Here is a 17,937-nt window from a genome sequence, read left to right on the forward strand (position 1 = left end):
ATATCCACAGAACCAGCATAAAAGGCATAAAGGGCATCCCAAGAGCATCAAGTTCAGGAGATCAAAAAGACTGCACCACTGAATCTCACAGGTCTCCTACCATAGACGTTCACATCACAAAGTCAGAAAGTCAAAACAGAAAAATTTAAGGAGCAGAGACAAACAAGAAGAGTCTTACAAATAAGGGGAAGACAAATAAGCAACCCCAATGAAAAGGAAAGGAGGAATCCTAAGAAAGAATGCTAAATGAATCAGAGGCAAGTCAACTATCAGATACTGACTTCAAAACAATGGTTATCAGGAAGCTCAAAGAGCTCAGTGCAAATCACCAGAAACTACAGGGAACCTATTAGGAACTCAATGCAAATAATATCAGCATAAAAAAGGATATAGAAACAATCAACAAGGGCCAAGAGGAAATGAAGAATACAATTCTTAACTGCAGAGCACAGTAAAAGGAATCAAAATCAGGCTGGATGAAGCAGAAGATTGAATCAGTGAAATGGATGACAGGTGAAAAAATTCTCACAAAGAGCAAGAAAAGGAAAAGAGACTCAAAAAGAATGAAGAGGGGTTAAGGGAAAGGCAGGGTAACATGAAACAGAAAAATAACTGTATAATAGGGATACCAGAAGGAGAAGAAGAGAAGCAAGGAATAGAAAAACTGTTTGGAAAAGTAATGATGGAAAACTTCCCTAATCTGATGAGAGAAAAAGCCATACAAGTCCAGGAAGCAGAGGTGGTCCCAATCAAGAGGAACCCAAAGAGGCCCACCTCAAGACACATCTTAAATAAAATGGTAAACTTCCAAGACAAAGAGAGAATCTTAAAGGTGGCAAGAGAGAAACAGGAAGTAACACACAAGGGAGCCCCAATAAGGCTAGCAGCTGACTTCTCAGCCAAAATATTATAAGCCAGAAGGGAATGGCAAGAAATATTCCAAGTAATGAAAAGCAAGGCCTGCAACCAAGACTCCTCTATCCAGCAAGGTGCTCAATTAAAATGGAAGGTGAAATAAGGAAATTCCCAGACCAAAGAGGGCTAAAAGAACACACCTCCACTAAACCACCATTGCAACATATTCTAAAGGACTGCTTTAGGAAGAGGAAGAAAAACAGTGAGAGGGAGAAACAAGGGTACAAAAGGAGGAAACTGGTGATGAATAAGAACCTATCAATACTAACCTTAAATGTAAATGGGTTAAAAGCTCCAACCTAAAGATATAGGGTAGCTGAATGGATAAGATAACATGACCCACACATATGCAGCCTACAAGAGACCCACCTCTGAAAAAGAGACCTACATAGACTCAAAGTGATGGATTGGAAAAAAAATATTCCAAACTAATGGACAGGAAAAAAAAGCCGGGGTAGCAATGCTTGTATATGACAAAATAGACTTGAAAACAAAGACCATAAAAAGAAACCCAGAATGACACTTCACAATACTCAAGTTAGGAATCCCGAAAGGAGACATAAAAATTATAAACATATAAGCAACCAACAAAGGAGCACCCAAATGTATAAGGAACTTCTTGGAGGACTTCAAGAAAGATATAGTAACACAATTATAGTAGGGGATTTTATCACCGCACTGTCAACAATGGATGGATCTTCCAAACAATATATCAACAAGGATTTTGTTGAACTGAATATATCAAAGATGCATTACATCAAATGGACTTAACTGATATATATATATATAGAACCTTTCATTGCAAATAAGCAAAATACAGATTCTTTTCAAATGCACATTATTTTCAAAGACACACCACATGATAGTACACAAAAAAGCCTTAACAAATTCAAGAATATTGAAAACGTTCAAGCATTTTCTCAGACCTGGGGCTAGACATACAAGGGCTAGAAACAAAAAAACAATCTCAAGGAAAAAATTCAAAAATATTAAAACTCATGGAGACTGAATAACATACTCTTAAACAATGAATGGGTTAATAATGAGATTAAGGAAGAAATGAAAAAGTTTCTGGAAACAAACAAAAATGAATACACAACAGTCCAAAACCTATGGAACACAACAAAGGCTGTCTTGAGAGGGAAGTTTATAGCAAGACCTACCTAAAAATGGATGGAAACACCTGAAATGAACCACCTAACCCTACATCTAGAAGAACTGGAGGAACAACAACAACAAGGGCAGCCCAGAGCAAGTAGAAGTAAGAAAATAATCACAAATCAGTGATTATTCACACCTCCCAATATTCACAAATCAGTAAATGTAATACATCACATAAACAAGAGCAAAGACAAAAACCACATGATCATATTAATAGATACGGAAAAAGCTTTTGATAAGGCACAACGCCTATTTATGATAAAGGCACTCAGAAAAGTGAGAATAGAGGGAGCATTCCTCAACATAATAAAGGCCATATATGAGAGACATACAGGCAACATCATATTCAATGGGCAAGAACTAAAATCTTTTCCACTAAGATCAGGAGCAAGACAAGATTGTCCACTTGCACCACTTCTATTCAATATATTATTGGAAGTTTTAGCCACAGCGATCAGACAAGAAAAGGAAATAAAAGGCATCCAAATCAGAAAGTAGGAAAGAAAACTGTGACTGTTTGCAGATGACATACATGACTGTATATGCAGAAAACCCTATAGACTCGGCCAAAAAACTATTCAACATAACAAATAAATTTGGCAGAACACTGGGATACAAAGTCAATATCCAGAAACAAAGGCATTTTTGTATACCAACAATGAAACAGCAGAAGCAGAAATCAAGAACAAAAATCCCATTCGATATAGCAAAAAAAAAAGAAAGAAAAGAAAAAACCCTGGCAATAAACCTAACCAAAGAGGTAAAAGATGTGTACTCAGAAAATGTTACAACGCTGAAGAAAGAAATCAAGGAAGACACAAATAAATGGAAACATATACCGCGTTCATGGATTGGAAGAATTAACATCATCAAAATGTCCATACTACCCAAAGCAATTTACAGATTCAATGCAATACCTATTAGAGTGCCAATGGCATATTTCACAGACATTGACCAAAGACTTCAAAAATTTACATGGAACCATGACGACTACGAATAGGCTGCTGCAATTATGAGAAAAAAGAGCAAAGTAGGAGGGATCACAATACCTCATACCAAACTGTATTACAAGGGCACTGTAATGAAAATAACCTGTTACTGGCATAAAAACAGGCATATGGACCAATGGAATAGAACAGAGAGCCCAGAAACAAACCCAAGTCTCTATGGTGAATTCATATTTGACAAAGTGGGCAGCAAAATAAAATGGAATAAAATAGCCTCTTCAACAAACGGTGTTGGGAGAACTGGACAGCTACATGCAAAAAAATGAAACTCGAGCACCAACTTACACAAAAATAAATTCAAGGTGGATAAAAGATTTAAATATAAGCAGTGACACCATTAAAGTTCTAGAGGAGAACTTGCAGGAAAGTCTAAGATATTTCATGCAGGAGTATTTTTACTGATATGCCCCCTAGAGCAAGGGACATGAAGGAAAGAATAAGCAAATGGGATCTCATCAAAATAAAAAGCTTCTGCATGGCTAAAGAAAACAGTATTAAAATATATGGAGAACTAACTGTATGGGAAAACATATTTACCAAGATACCTCAGACAAGGGTTTAATCACCAAAATATATAAAGAACTTATCACAACTGCACTTTAAGAAGACAAGCAACCCAATGAAAAGGTGGGCAAAGGACTTGAAGAGACACTTCTCCAACGAGGACATACAGACGATCCAGAGACACATGAAAAGATGCTCAATGTCACTAGCTATTAGAGAGATGCAAATTAAAACCACAATGATATACCACTTGACACCGGTCAAATGGCCATCATAAACAAAGCAATAAGCAACAAATGTTGGAGAAGTTGTGGAGAAGAGGGAACCCTAGTGCACTGTTGGTGGGATTGCAGACTGGTACAACCACTATGGAAAACAGTATGGAATTTTCTAAGAAAACTAAAAATGAATCTTCCTTGTGATGCAGCAATTCCACTGCTAGGATTATACCCTAAGAATCCAGAAACACCAATCCAAAAGAACCTATGCACCCCGATGTTCATAGCAGCATGACTGACAATTACCAAGTGCTGAAGCAACCTAGGTGCCCATCAGTAAGTGAATGGATCAAACGACTTTGGTACATTTATACAACGGAATTCTACACAGCAGAAAGAAAGAAGGCACTCCTACCTTTTGTGACAGCATGGATAGAACTGAAATGCATTATGCTAAGTGAAATAAGCCAGATGGTGAAAGACAAATACCACATGATCTCACTATTTACGGGAACCTAAACAACAAAACAAACAAGCAAAATATAACCAAAGACACTAAAATAGAGAACAGGCTGACAGCGGCCAGAGGGGAGAGGGGAGGGAATTTCAGGGGAAAAGGGGGAAGGATTTACAGGAACTAGTATAAAGGACACATGGACAACAACTAAGGGGTGTGTAAATGGGAGGGAGGTGGGGAGGGCTGGATGGGTGGGCTGGGATGGGAGTAAAAGACAGAAAACTGTACTTGGACAACAATTAAAATAAAATTAAAAGAAAAAAAAAGGAAGAAAAACAACATTCCTCAACAGGTGAGGAGGTATTAAGTACACATAATTCTTAATTTATTATGCTTCCAGAGCTAAAACACTAATTAAATCCACAGATTGAAAAAAAAATAAACCTCATTATTGAATCAGGTCATATGCAATAGCAGCATCAATTTAATGCTGTCCTCCTCCTTTTGTGTTTACTATGGTGCAAACACAAAGACAAAGGAAAATTACTGAATTGCAAATGATTAAATGTAAAGAAAACCTTTAGTTTCATAAGAGTTTAAAGTAGTTTAAGGATCTCATGCTTTTCTCCATGCAAAAACTGTTCTGTAATGCTATGTGAATGTGACTTAGTATATTAAAGTGTCATGCTTACGTGTCCTAATTAAAAAAAAAAAGAATGTAGCGGCATAAAAAATTACCAGGCAATTTTATAGCATTTAATGCTCATAAAAAGGTCATCAGGTTCCAAACTTCTTGTAACTATAATGTAATATTTAAGAAACAGTCTAATTTCTGACTCCCTATAAATATGTTCATTCTTCCTTTATAGTTTCCTAAATTTAAGTCATTCTAAAACATTCATCAGGATAAAATCGAACAGTTTTAAATTTATTTAATATGATTCACATTTCAACTTTCTTTTATGTTAATAAGTAAATATGCTTTTATCTTTTTCAGATAAATTTAAAAAAACAAATTAAAAGAGTTTACCTTTAGTCACCAGTAATCATTTTAGCATTTACTGAAATAGCAGCCTTTTTACATATGTTCTTCATTCTATATAACTCCTTGAGTCATGTGAGGACTTAGAGACCCTTAAAAACAAGAAGCCTTCAAGTGATCTGAGAAGCACAATAATCAATCAAATAGTTCTACATCATATTGGGAGACTTCTGAAAAACACATATATCATTCTGGATATATAAAAAGGTACAATATCCTCTAACTTCATCTTTGGTTCATTTGTCAGAGAAATCCCTTACCTGAGTGGCTTACTCTCTGAGCCCACATCAGTGAAGCCCATCTCCTCCAGTTTGCAGCGCCTGTATAATTCGTAGTGCCTCGAGTGGGTCTGTTCTCGCAGGTCCTCCATATTTGTGCAAATGAGCATTTCCCGGAGCTTTACAAAGTCACAGTGGTTTTCATTCTCCACTAGCCAGAAAAATAAAAAATAATAAATATTAAGAAACAAGTTTTTAATTCCTGACACAAAATTACTATTTGTTGAATGAATTAAGTGAAAATATTTGAAATAACAAACAATGAAATGATAAATTTGCTTAAGAGCTACAATTATTCTACATACATAACCAAGGAAGACTCTTGTATAATACACACTGAATTATAGGCAACAATAATTATCAGTCTGGAAGACTTGCTTTAAATTTAGTAGCAAATGGATAACAAAAAATTTGAAAGAAATGCACTGTATAATGTTACTATGTTCTCCAGTTATTTCACTAATACAGTGTTAGAAGTTTACAAACCATATTCAGGATACTTAATATAGTGCTGAAAATATATCTAACATTGTTCTACTTCAAAATAAAACTTCAAAGTAATAAATTCTGCATACTCAAGAATCCCATCTGTGTAGACTATAACTATCAAGTTATTTTTATACAATGCCACATTTACAATCCTGTGTTAGTTAGTGAATAAAATTACGTGGTCCTCCTACATGTACGGTGACTATAAGACTACAAATAAATATAATACTGTTTAAGCACAGTTATTTTTTAATATTTTATATATTAAAATGTTAAATTTTTAAATATTTTTCATGCATTATAAAATCTGTCAATTTAAAAAGCAGCATTGGGAAACCAGTATTATCAAGGGCAATCCATTCCCCATTCATTACCATCACAAGTAAATAAGATGGTTAATTGTACCAGAATTTCTTAGTATTTAGTTTATGTATCATGTTTAAACACTACTATTTACACTCAAATTTTATTCAAAGTGCCTGATCAGTCTGTTCCACCTTCTGAATGTCTTCGTACACCTGAGCAGGTAATGGGGAGGCTCTGCCTGGACTCTACAGACTAGATAAAATTGAACATGGTCCACTTTTCTGACAATGAATCATAATAAAATATAAGCATCACTTCAAAGAATGCATTGAGTGCAACTTTGAGCCTATTGGGTGACAAAAACAGTTCTTGTCATTGTTTATCTCATTTACCTTGTACAATACCCCAAGGGTACTGGCGAGCTTTGACCATTTTATTTCCAACTTTTACCTCATCCATACTTCCTACAACAGCAAATGGCAAGTGTCCCTAGAAAGAAACCACAATATAACAGAAAAAAATTAATTAAATAGCAAATTTATTAAAAATTTAATAATCTGCTCTGCCTGGAATTTTCAAACCTGACGGTGAATATGTGCCAATTCTGCTACAAAAGTCATTTTCAGACGCTATAAAGAAAAAATATTATTGAATATCCCCCCACATGAAAACTATTATGCTATAGAAATAAAACAGAAAACACATTCCAGACTTCCAAACATATCTACCCCAAAGATGGAGGCGTGGGTAGATATGCTGTGCCTCCCTGCAAAACCAAAAGAAGGACAAACAACAAACTTAAAAACAAAAAACAAGCAGAACTGCCAGAAAATCAAATTGTATGAAAGTCTGACAACCAAGTAGTTAAAAAAGAAACACTCATCCAGATTGGCAGGAAGGGCAGAGACAGGGAGCTGGGGCAGAGAGGACTTGCAGCAAGGCAGTGGCTATAGGACCCAGGTGGGAGAGTTGACAGCTGGTGGACGGGGCGGTCCCATATTTGTGTGCAGATAAACTGGGAGGAAAAACCAGGGAGCAAGACAGACCACCAAACTGAACCAAGAGTTCTAGAGCAGGGAAAGAAAGGCCCAAAATCTCTGACTGAAAAAAACCTGTGGGGGTTGCAGTTGTGGGAGAAACTCCCAACCTCACAAGAATTTGTTGAAGAGACCCATAGGGTCCTAGAATGTACACAAACCCACCCACCCAGGAATCAGCACCAGAAGGCCCATTTGCTTGTGGGGAGTAGAGGAAGTGACTGAAAGCGGACCAAGAGCCGAGCAAGTGCATTGTTCCCTCTAGGACACCACCCCCACATACAGCGCCACAAAGCAGTGATGTGCATTGACCTCCACTGGCAAATACTGAGGGCTCCACCTGTGACTACATAACAGATACGGGGAGACAAAAAAATATGGCTTAAATGAAAGAACAGATGAAAGCTCCAGAAAAAAATACAACTAAGCAATGAAGAGATACCCAACCTATCAGATGCAGAGTTCAAAACACTGGTAATAAGGATGCTCACAGAATTGTTTGTGTATGGTCTCAAAATAGAGGATAAAGTGAAGGCTATGAAAAGTGAAATAAAACAAAATATACAGGGAACTAACAATGACAGGGAGGAAACTGGGACTCAAATCAAAGATTTGGAACAGAAAGAAGAAATAAAGTCAACCGGAACAGAATGAAGAAACAAGAACTCAGAAAATTGAGGAGAGGCTTAGGAACCTCTGGGACAACTTCAAATGTTCCAACATCTGAACCATAGGGGTGCCAGAAGGAAAAGAACATTAGCAAAAAAATGAAAACTCATTTGAAAACATAATGAAGGAGAACTTCCCCAATCTGGCGAATAAAATAGACTTCCAGGAAGTCCAGGAAGCTCAGAGAATCCCAAAGAAGGTGGACCCAAAAAAGCACACACCAAAGCCCATCATCACTATTTTACCCAAGGTTAAAGATAAGGAGAGAATCTTAAAAGCAACAACAGAAGAGGACTTCCGCCAAGATGGAGGCATAGGTGGAAAAACTGTGCCTTCTCCCACAACCAAGTTTGACTACAACAAAAGTTTTGGAGAACTAGAACACACCCAGAGACCAGAAAACGGAATTATACGGAAGTCCGACAACTACGAACCGTTCAACGGGGACAGTAAGAGAGGTGGAACCAGCAACGGAGCTGGGTTGGGCAGGACAGATCCCCCGACCTAGGCGCTAGGCGCGCGGGCAGCCCAAAGCCAGTCAGGGTGCGAGGCAGACTGACCAAGGTCGCACATTTGCGCACAGTGAGACGGACCACGCAGGCCCCAGGGGACGAACCCAGTGGTGGAGGGCCGACAGCGGTGGCACACTCGAGTGCAGTGGAATGAAACGCGTGGGCCCGGTGACAGTGGTGGCTGTGGTGCCGGTGGGGGTCGCAGCAGCAGGCGGCGGAGGGAAGCCATTGTCCCTCTTTGACCCCGCCCCCACATACAACATCACAACCCAGCGACTTAGTTGCCCTGCTCCGGTGAAAAGCTAGGGCTCCGATCCTGCTACTTAACAAGCACGACCAGCCCAAAAGATGGCACAAGAGGAACTCAAAGTCCCAGAGCCAATAACCCTAAGCGACCGGGAAATTGCCAGCCTCTCAGAAGCCCAATTTAAGACACTATTTATCAGGATGCTCACAGAATTGGTAGACTACAGTCACAAGTTAGAGAAACATATGAAGGCTAAACTAATTGAAATGAAGGGAGATGTCCAGGAAACCAATAGCAATGGAAAGGAAACTGGGACTCAAATCAATGGAATGGACCAGAAGGAAGAACGAAACATCCGACCAGAAAGGAATGAAGAAATGAGAATTCAAAAAAATGAGGAGAGGCTTAGGAACCTCCAGGACATCTTTAAACGTTCCAACATCTGGATTATAGGGGTACCAGAAGGGGGAAAGAAACAGCCACGAGTGGAAAACTTATTTGAACAAATAATAAAGGAGAACTTCCCCAGTCTGGCAAAGGAAATAGACTTCCAGGAAATCCAGGAAGCTCAGAGAGTCCCAAAGAAGTTGGACCCAAGAAGGAACACACCAAGGCACATCATAATTACATTAGCCAAGACCAAAATGAAGGAGAGAATCCTAGAAGCAGCAAGGGATAAGGGGACAGTCACCTACAAAGGAGTACCCATCAGACTGTCAGCGGATTTCTCAAAAGAGACCTTCCAGGCAAGAAGGGGCTGGAAAGAAGTATTCCAAGTCATGAAATCCAAAGACCTACAGCCAAGATTGCTTTATCCAGCAAAACTTTCATTTAGAATGGAAGGACAGATAAAGTGCTTCTCAGATAAGGTCAAGTTCAAGGAGTTCATCATCACCAAGCCCTTATTATATGAAATGCTAAAGGGACTTATTTATAAAAAGAAGAAGATGAAAAATATTAACAGTGAAAGGACAGCAAACACACAGGTATTAACAACCACAAACACACAGGTATTAACAACCACACCTAAAACAAAAGCAAACCAAGAGGACAGCTAGATCAGGAGTGGAACCATAGAAATGAAGAACACATGGAGGGTTAGCAACAGGGGGGGGGTAGGAGGAGAAGGGGGGAGAAGGCACAGAAAATAGCATAGATGGTAGGTAGAAAATAGATAGGGGGAGGGCGAGAATAGCGGGGGAAATATAGAATCTAAAGAACTTGAGACACGTGGTTATAAACTAAGGGGGGGAGAATGGTGGGAGAGGGAGTGTGCGGGTGGAGGGGAATGAAGATGAAGGAGGGGAATAGAACAGCTGTAATGGTATAATCAATAAAATATATTAAAAAAAAAACACAACAGAAAAGGAGACAGTTACCTACAAAGGAGTTCCTATAAGACTATGAGCTGATTTCTGAAAAGAAACCTTACAGGCAAGAAGGGACTGCAAAGAAGTATTCAAAGTCATGAAAGTCAAAGATCTACATCCAAGATTACATTGCAGCTATCATTTAGAATGGAAGGGCAAATAAAGTGTTTCTCAGATAAGGTCAAGTTAAAGGAGTTCATTATCCCCAAGCCCTTATTAAATGAAATGTTAAAGGGACTTATCTAAAAAAAAGAAGATCAAATATATGAGCAGTAAAATGGCAACAAAGTCACAACAACAGAACCTAAAAAAAAAAAAAAAAAACTACTAAGCAAACAACTAGAACAGGAACAGATTCAGACCAATGGAGAGCACATGGAGGGTTATCAGTGGGATGTACAGTGGGGAGATGGGAGAAAAGTTACAGGAAATAAGTAGCATTAATGGTAGGTAGAAAATAGACAGGAGGAGGTTAACAGTATAGGAAACGTAGAAGCCAAAGACCTTATATATATGACCCATGGACATGAACTAAGGGGGGGGGGGGGGGGCGATGAAGGTAGGAGGGGGTGTGCAGTGCGGAGGGCAATAAAGGGGGGACATGGGACAACTGTAATAGCATAATCAATAAAATATATTTTTAAAAATTCCAGCTTAGGTAATACAGGTATTATTTCCCCCAATATTATCTCTGCCATAAAAGACAAAGATAATGGTGAGGAAATACAACACCCCTGCCCCCCACACACAGAGTCCAGAAAGTATGGAGCCATCTAATACGAAAAATGGAGATATTTATTGAAAAAGATAGAAGATACAAGAAACATCAGACAATGACACTTCAATCCCCTTCAGAACAGGCAACTAGGGACCTCACATAGTTCTCCAAATTCCCATCAGCTGCCCCACTGTATTTTCCTGAATTGCACCGATGGTCTCAAATTTCTTCCCTTTCAAAGGTGATTTTAGTTTTCAGAAAAGGTAGAAGCCACAGGCTGCCAAATCTGGGCTGTAGGGGTGCTGAGTCACCTGGGTGATTTCATGTTTTACTAAAACCACACAAGATGTGAGGAATGAGCGGGCTCATTGTTGTGATGAAGCTTCCAATCACCAGTTGCCAATAGCTGCATTCTGAATCATCTGAATAGTTTTCATGGAGGGATATTCAAGCTTAACACAAAAGCTGATGTAGATTCGTTGCTCTACTTGCTCAGTCATTTTAAATGCCAACAATTATACAGTACAGATGCTCACTCAATGACTGTCTACCTCCCCTACTGACTAGTACAGTGAAGTTGTCACTGTCCATGAAAGTGCACTCCAGTCCACTCTCTTGGGCTGCCAGGTTACACTAATGTCGCAGAAACTGTTCTGATTATATTAACAATGGTTGGACTTTTTCCAAACAAACTCATATAATATACATATTTTATGAGTTTATTACATAAACTCAAATATATATAATGCCTGCTTGAGTGTGGTTACTACAGTAATAATACAGGCGTAATTAATTTATATTTTTAATTTAAACATTTTACCTAGAGCCCTGGCTGGTGTAGCTCAGTGGATTGAGCACAGGCCTGTAAACCAGAGAATCACGGTTCGATTCCCAGTCAGGGCACATGCCTGGGTTGCAGGCTGGTTCCCTGCAGGCCAACTCCCAGCAGGGGACGCTCGAAAGGCAACCATACACTGATGTTTCTCTCCCTCTCCCCTTCCCCTCTGAAGGTAAATAAATAAATAAAATCTTTAAAAAAAAACAAAAACAAAAAAAAAACATTTTACCTAAAATGTTATAATGGTGTGCTTTAGTGTGATATTGTTATGTTACAGAATTACATGCTAAAGATTTCATAATTAAAAAGGGGGCATAGCCCTGGCTGGTGTTACTCAGTGAACTGAGTGCCAGCCCGCAAACCAAGGGGTCGCTCGCAGGTTTGATTCCCAGTCGAGGTACACACATGGGTGGCAGGCCAGGTCCCCAGCAGGGCCCACACAAGAGGCAGCCACACATTGATGTTTCCCTCCATCTCTCCCTTCCTTCTCTCTCTATAAAATCTTTAAAAGAACAAAAGGGAGGATGTTACTTGTGCCTGACCACAGTATGTATGTGTGTGTGTGTGTGTGTGTGTGTGTATAGATATATATACACACACACACACACAAATATAACACATATATGCAACTAGATTATGTATATATCTATACTTAGTTTGTACACAGACATGATATTAATATAAAATAAATTTAAGTCCCAAACTGATGCTAAATATAATAAATGTTACAGAAATTTAGAGACATGAAAGATCACTGTTTGCAGGAAGATACAACCCAGACTTAGGATGAATCAAGCAGAGAGGAAGAACTAGCTTAGGTAAGGAGAAAATTTTGAAAGAACATACCTCGATTCAGAGTCAATGAGAAAACTGTCTAAAGCTGAGGATTAATATAAGGGAAAAGTCTAATGTAAAAATATTAAGTATTGTGTTTAGTATTTAATAAGTGACATTATTAGTCTCTTAACTGTGCCTTTCTGAAACATTTTCCAGATGGACACAAAAACAAAATTAGCTGTAAAGACAATATGACACATAAGAATTAAGGTCACTTACATTTATAACTATAAAATTGCATTAATCAGATTTTTATATATCTAGTTTAAGTATCCTAAAATAAATGGGAGTATGAAAAGGAGAAATGGAATGAAGAGTTAATAAATGTCACCATGTTAAGCAGTACACAAAAGTTTCAGCCTCTGGCCCTGGCTTGTGTGCATTGACTGCCAAGCTGTGAGTCAAAAAGTCACTGGTTCAATTCCGGTCAGGGCACATGCCTGGGTTGTGGGGCTGGTCCCTGGTTGGGGACATGAGAGAGACAACATACTGATGTTTCTCTCATTCCTTGATGTTTCTCTCCCTCTCTTCTCCCTCTCTCTAAAAAATGAATAAAGTTTTTAAAATATTTATAAAAATGTGTATCTTTTCAACAAGCCTTCAGATAGGTATTATTATATTTTGTGGATGATTTTGTGGATGATTTAACAGGCTTAGGGGAGGGTAATAACTTTCACAAGAATATGGTTAAGTCTGTTTCTAAAACCCATGATCTTTCAAAATATCACAAGATATTTAACAAATTTGGTAGCCTGAAGAAATGAACACAAAGAACTTAGTCATCTTCAGTAGCAGTAAACTAAGTTTTATAAAAATTTAGTATGTACATGTGACACTGTAATGGAGAATGAATTTAAATAACAGATTAGAAAGATCTCCTTAAAGATTTTAAGATTCTATAGCATCTGAAGGAGGCCATAAAGTTTTCTCAAGCCTTCTCCTGTTCATAAAGAAAAGTATCTTTAAGGCAATGAAGTGTGGTTCCACAAAAGGAGTACTGCAGTATCACAATGTATCACTTATTTATGTTTGATTGTTTGTTTATTTAGAGATGGGAAGGAAGGGAGAAAGAGAGGGAGAAAAACATCAGTGTGAGAGAGAAACATCTATTGGTTGACTTCTGTACATGCCCTGATGGGGAAGGAACCACAACCTAGACATGTGCCTGGACCAAGAATTAAATCAGTGGCCTTTCAGTTTGCTGGACAATGCCCAAGCAACTCAGCCACACCTACATGAAAGTAGGGAGAAAAGAAAGTATATTCTCATTTTACTTTTTTTTAACTCGAGGAAACAGAACATTTCCTATACTGGACTTTTTTGAAAATTCACCTTGTTTAGAGTGTTTTTAGAAGGCCTAAGTGAAAATATATTAGTAGCAATGTTATCTACAAATTACTTATTTTCTACATGTAAAACAATTAATATTCAGTTAGGACTCACGTTCATTGAGGCATTGATTTTAGCAACAGTTTCATCATCTGTTGGGAACTGGTATATCTGGACGCCATTGCTGACCAGTTCACTCATGAGCTTGATCTTAAACTTCTGTAATTCAGTTTTAGAAATTGCATCTGATTTGGCAATCACTGGTATGATGTTCACCTATTAAGAATAAAGAAAAACAAAACCACATAATTGAAGATGTATTTTTTTTCATCCTGCAGTTTCTGCATTAGAAAACACTAAATCTCTGACAAATATCCTTAACCTAGATCATGAGATGGGCAAACTACAGTCTAGCTCATATAAGTAAATATTTATATAAATAAAGATTAATATAAATAAATAAAGATTTATTTATATAAATAGATTATTTGGGACACAGCTAGATCCATTCATCTAACATGTTGTCTATGGCCATTTTCATGATACAATAGCAGAGATGAGTAGTTACATCAGCGATCATGTGGCCTGAGAAGACTAGAGTTGTTTACGATTTGGCCCTTTAAAGAAAAACCTTGTCAACTCTTGCCCTAGATAATCATTAGTTGTCATTCTTACCATATACCCCACACAGTCACTCCTATAGATGCTGGCCCTGCATAATCATTCCTACAGATGCTGGCCTTACAATACGTGCTTTTAAAAAGTACAGCTTTTTAATTTCCAGCCAAGATGGAGATATAAATAGAATGCCTCACCTCCTCATACAACCAAAAGAATGAAAAACCAATTTAAAAACAAAAAACAACCAAAACTGACAGAAAATCAAACTGTATGGAAGTCCAACAACCAAACAGTTAAAGAAGAAATATTCATCCAGAGTGGCAGCAGGGGTGGAGACAGGAAGACCAAGCAAAGAGGACATGTGGCAAGGCAATGACTGGCAGACTGGGTGCTCCCACATTTGCGTGTGGATAATGGAGGAACAACCAGGGCATGAGATAGATAGTGCAACCCAGGGTCCCAGTGCAGGGAAAATAAAGCCACAGAACCTTTGGCTGTAAAAAGCTGTGGAGGTTGTTGTAGCAGAAGAAACGGTCAGTCTCTTGAAACCACAGTGAGAGCTGAGCAAGCGGCATTGTTCCCTCTTGGACCCCTCCTCCAAATACAGAACCACAACACAGCAAAGTGGGTTGTTCTGCCCTGATGAATTCTTAAGGCTCTACCCTTTAATGCTTAACCAGTGCTGAGACAAAAAAAAAAAAGGCCCAAATGAAAAAACAGATCAAAGTTCCAGAAAAAGAACTAAGCAGTGAGAAGATAGCCAACCTATCAGATGTAGAATTCAAAACATGGGTCATCACAATGCTCACAGAAATGGTTGAGTATGGCAGCAAAATAAAGAAAGAAGTGAAGGCTATGAAAAGTGAAATTAAAAAAATACAGAGAACCAGCAGTGAAGGAAAGGAAACCCAGACTCAAATCAACAATTTGGAGCAAAAGGAAGAAATAATGAACAGAATGAAGAAATATGAATTCAAAAATGAGGAGAATCTTAGGAACCTCTGGGACAACTTTAAATGTTCCAACATCTGAATCGTAGGGATGCCAGAAGGAAAATAGGAAGTGCAACAAAATGAAAACTTATTTGGAAAAATAATGAAAGAAAACTTCCCTAATTTAATGACTGAAATAGACATAGAAGTCCAGGAAGCTCAGAGTCCCAAAGAAGTTGGACCCAAGGAAGCACACACCAAGACAAATCATAATTAAATTGCCCAAGATTAAAGATAAGGAGTGAATCTTAAAAGCAGCAAGAGAAAAGAGAGTTACCTACAAAGGAGTTCCCATAAGACTATCCGATGACTCCTCAAATCTTGTAGGCAAGAAGGGGCTGGAAAGAAGTATTTCAAATCATGAAATCCAAAGACCTACATCCAAGATTATACTATCCAGCAAAGTTATCATTTAGAATGGAAGGGCAGATAAAATGATTCCCAGATAAGGTCAAGTTAAAGGAGTTCATCATCACCAAGCCCCTATTATATGAAATGTTAAAGGGACTTAATCTAAGAAAAAGATCAAAACTATGAAGAGTAAAATGATAACAAACTCACAACTATCAACAACTGAACCTAAAAAAACAGAAAAACTAAGCAAACAACTAGAACAGGAACAGAATCACAGAAATGGAGATCACATAGGAGTTTATCAGTGGGGAGGGGAAGTGTAGAATGGGGGTAAAGGTACAGGGAATAAGAAACATAAACGGCAGGTACAAAATGGACAGAGGGAGGTTAAGAACAGTACAGGAAAGGGAGAAGCCAAAGAACTTATATGTATGACCTATGGACATGAAGTAAGGTGGAGGAATGCTAAAGGGAATGGGGTAGAAGGTGGAGGTGGATAAAAGACAGAAAACAGAATGGGACAACTGTAATAGCATAATCAATAAAACATACTTAAAGATAAATTAAAAGTACACCTTTTATAATGTTAATCTTTCATCTGATTTTTGGTTTAGAAATCTCACATTTTCTTCTCTTAAGGTCTTGTAAAATCCTGTCATAGACAAATAAGTAAAATGTTGTTGAAAGTGCTTGCTTAAATTACTAACTTAATTTTTTAATAATTTAAGCACTAAGTAATTATGATGATTGATCCCTCACAAAACTATGAGACAGGTTATGTTTCCCCTTCTGCTTCATTTTAGCAGGTCCCCCTTTAACCAAAAAATCTACATTGTCAGTGACTCCTGCCTACATGTTAAAGAAAGGAAATTTTACGACCAATTTAAAGTGTTGTAACTCAAAAGAATAACATTCTCAATATTATTTAAAATACTATCACCATCCAGAGAGGAAAAGAATTAAAGTCATGAAGGCCAACTAACTTGAAAAGCTAATTCTCTAAGATTAATGTTCCCATAAAAGACTGATGCCTACACAAATCTAGGGGTTTGTAGGTTTTTGGTTTGGTTTATTTATTTATTCTGTTTTTGGAGAATATTTCAGGTTAACTAGTTCTATGTGTCAACAGAGTAAGATATGAATGCAACTTTCAGGGTAAAAGTGAAAAGTAAAAATCATAATTTCTATTCTTAAATTTCTTTCTCTTCTTCATCTTCACACTGATTCACTGGTGTATTTGGATTCTTAGTCTTAATATGCTCCAAAGGAAGTAAAGATTTTTATAACTACCCATGAAAAAAATGACACAAACTTTCCAAAAATTACGGGTATACAACTTTCATGTTAAATTTGTTAGAGTACAGTACATAAAAAGTTGATGCCAAGTTCAATATCATGTACTTGAATATTCAGTAAATTATGCCAAGTTAACAACTTATAATTGTGTCCACAACAAACAGCGGAAAGCAGGCAGTAGTGTAAGTGCCTAACATTAAACTTTCTGATTATAATAAAAGTGCCTGACATTAAGCTTTTTGACTGCCAAGGTACCCATTTTAAAGACATCAAGCTTGAATAAATGTATCGCCAGGTATATCTGCTTGTTTTGCCAAGCTACTAGCAAAACAACCAGATAAGGAACCAGGCTGCCCCACCCATGTAATTCCCCTTTTAGAAAGCCTGAGCCATCTAAAAAAAATTCATCTCCCTTCTTATGTTCTAATTGTCACTCTTCTGCTTTAAATTTGCCAACAAAGAGTAAATTAAGAACAAACTGACAGTAACCAGAGGGGAGGAGGGAGGGAATAATGGTGGGGGGAGGGTTTTTAGGAACATATATAAAGGACACAGGGGCAAAGCTTAAGAGCAGTAGGGAGGAAATGGAGATAACTGTACTTGAATAATAAAAAAAAAAAAGATTGGGGAAAAAAGAGTCAATCCATAAAACCCTAGACACCCCCTCCTTGAACACTAATAAACACTGAGCTCCAGGTTCATACTCCCTCCTTTCTCCTCCTATCCTCCCTGCAGGTCCT

The 17,937-nt window shown here is 37.8% G+C and overlaps 1 protein-coding gene across 5 annotated transcripts in view; it reads right to left on the minus strand.

Moving 5' to 3' along the window:
* Positions 1-17,937, minus strand: part of SEPTIN10 (septin 10) — a 69,941-nt gene that overhangs the window by 16,443 nt on the left and 35,561 nt on the right. For all 5 annotated transcript variants that reach the window (XR_005070104.1, XM_037070750.1, XM_037070752.1 and 2 more), the window contains 3 exons: positions 14,049-14,210; positions 6,770-6,866; positions 5,565-5,733 (listed from right to left, as the gene is read on the minus strand). Coding sequence is in view for 4 of the 5 variants with exons in the window: in XM_037070750.1 (XP_036926645.1) it covers positions 5,565-5,733; positions 6,770-6,866; positions 14,049-14,210 (428 nt within the window). In the remaining variant the exon portion in view is untranslated. The remainder of the gene's footprint in view (positions 1-5,564; positions 5,734-6,769; positions 6,867-14,048; positions 14,211-17,937) is intronic.

This window comes from Sturnira hondurensis, unplaced genomic scaffold (assembly GCF_014824575.4).
Source record: "Sturnira hondurensis isolate 20B ecotype Veracruz unplaced genomic scaffold, ASM1482457v3 Scaffold0001304, whole genome shotgun sequence".
NCBI lineage: Eukaryota > Metazoa > Chordata > Mammalia > Chiroptera > Phyllostomidae > Sturnira > Sturnira hondurensis.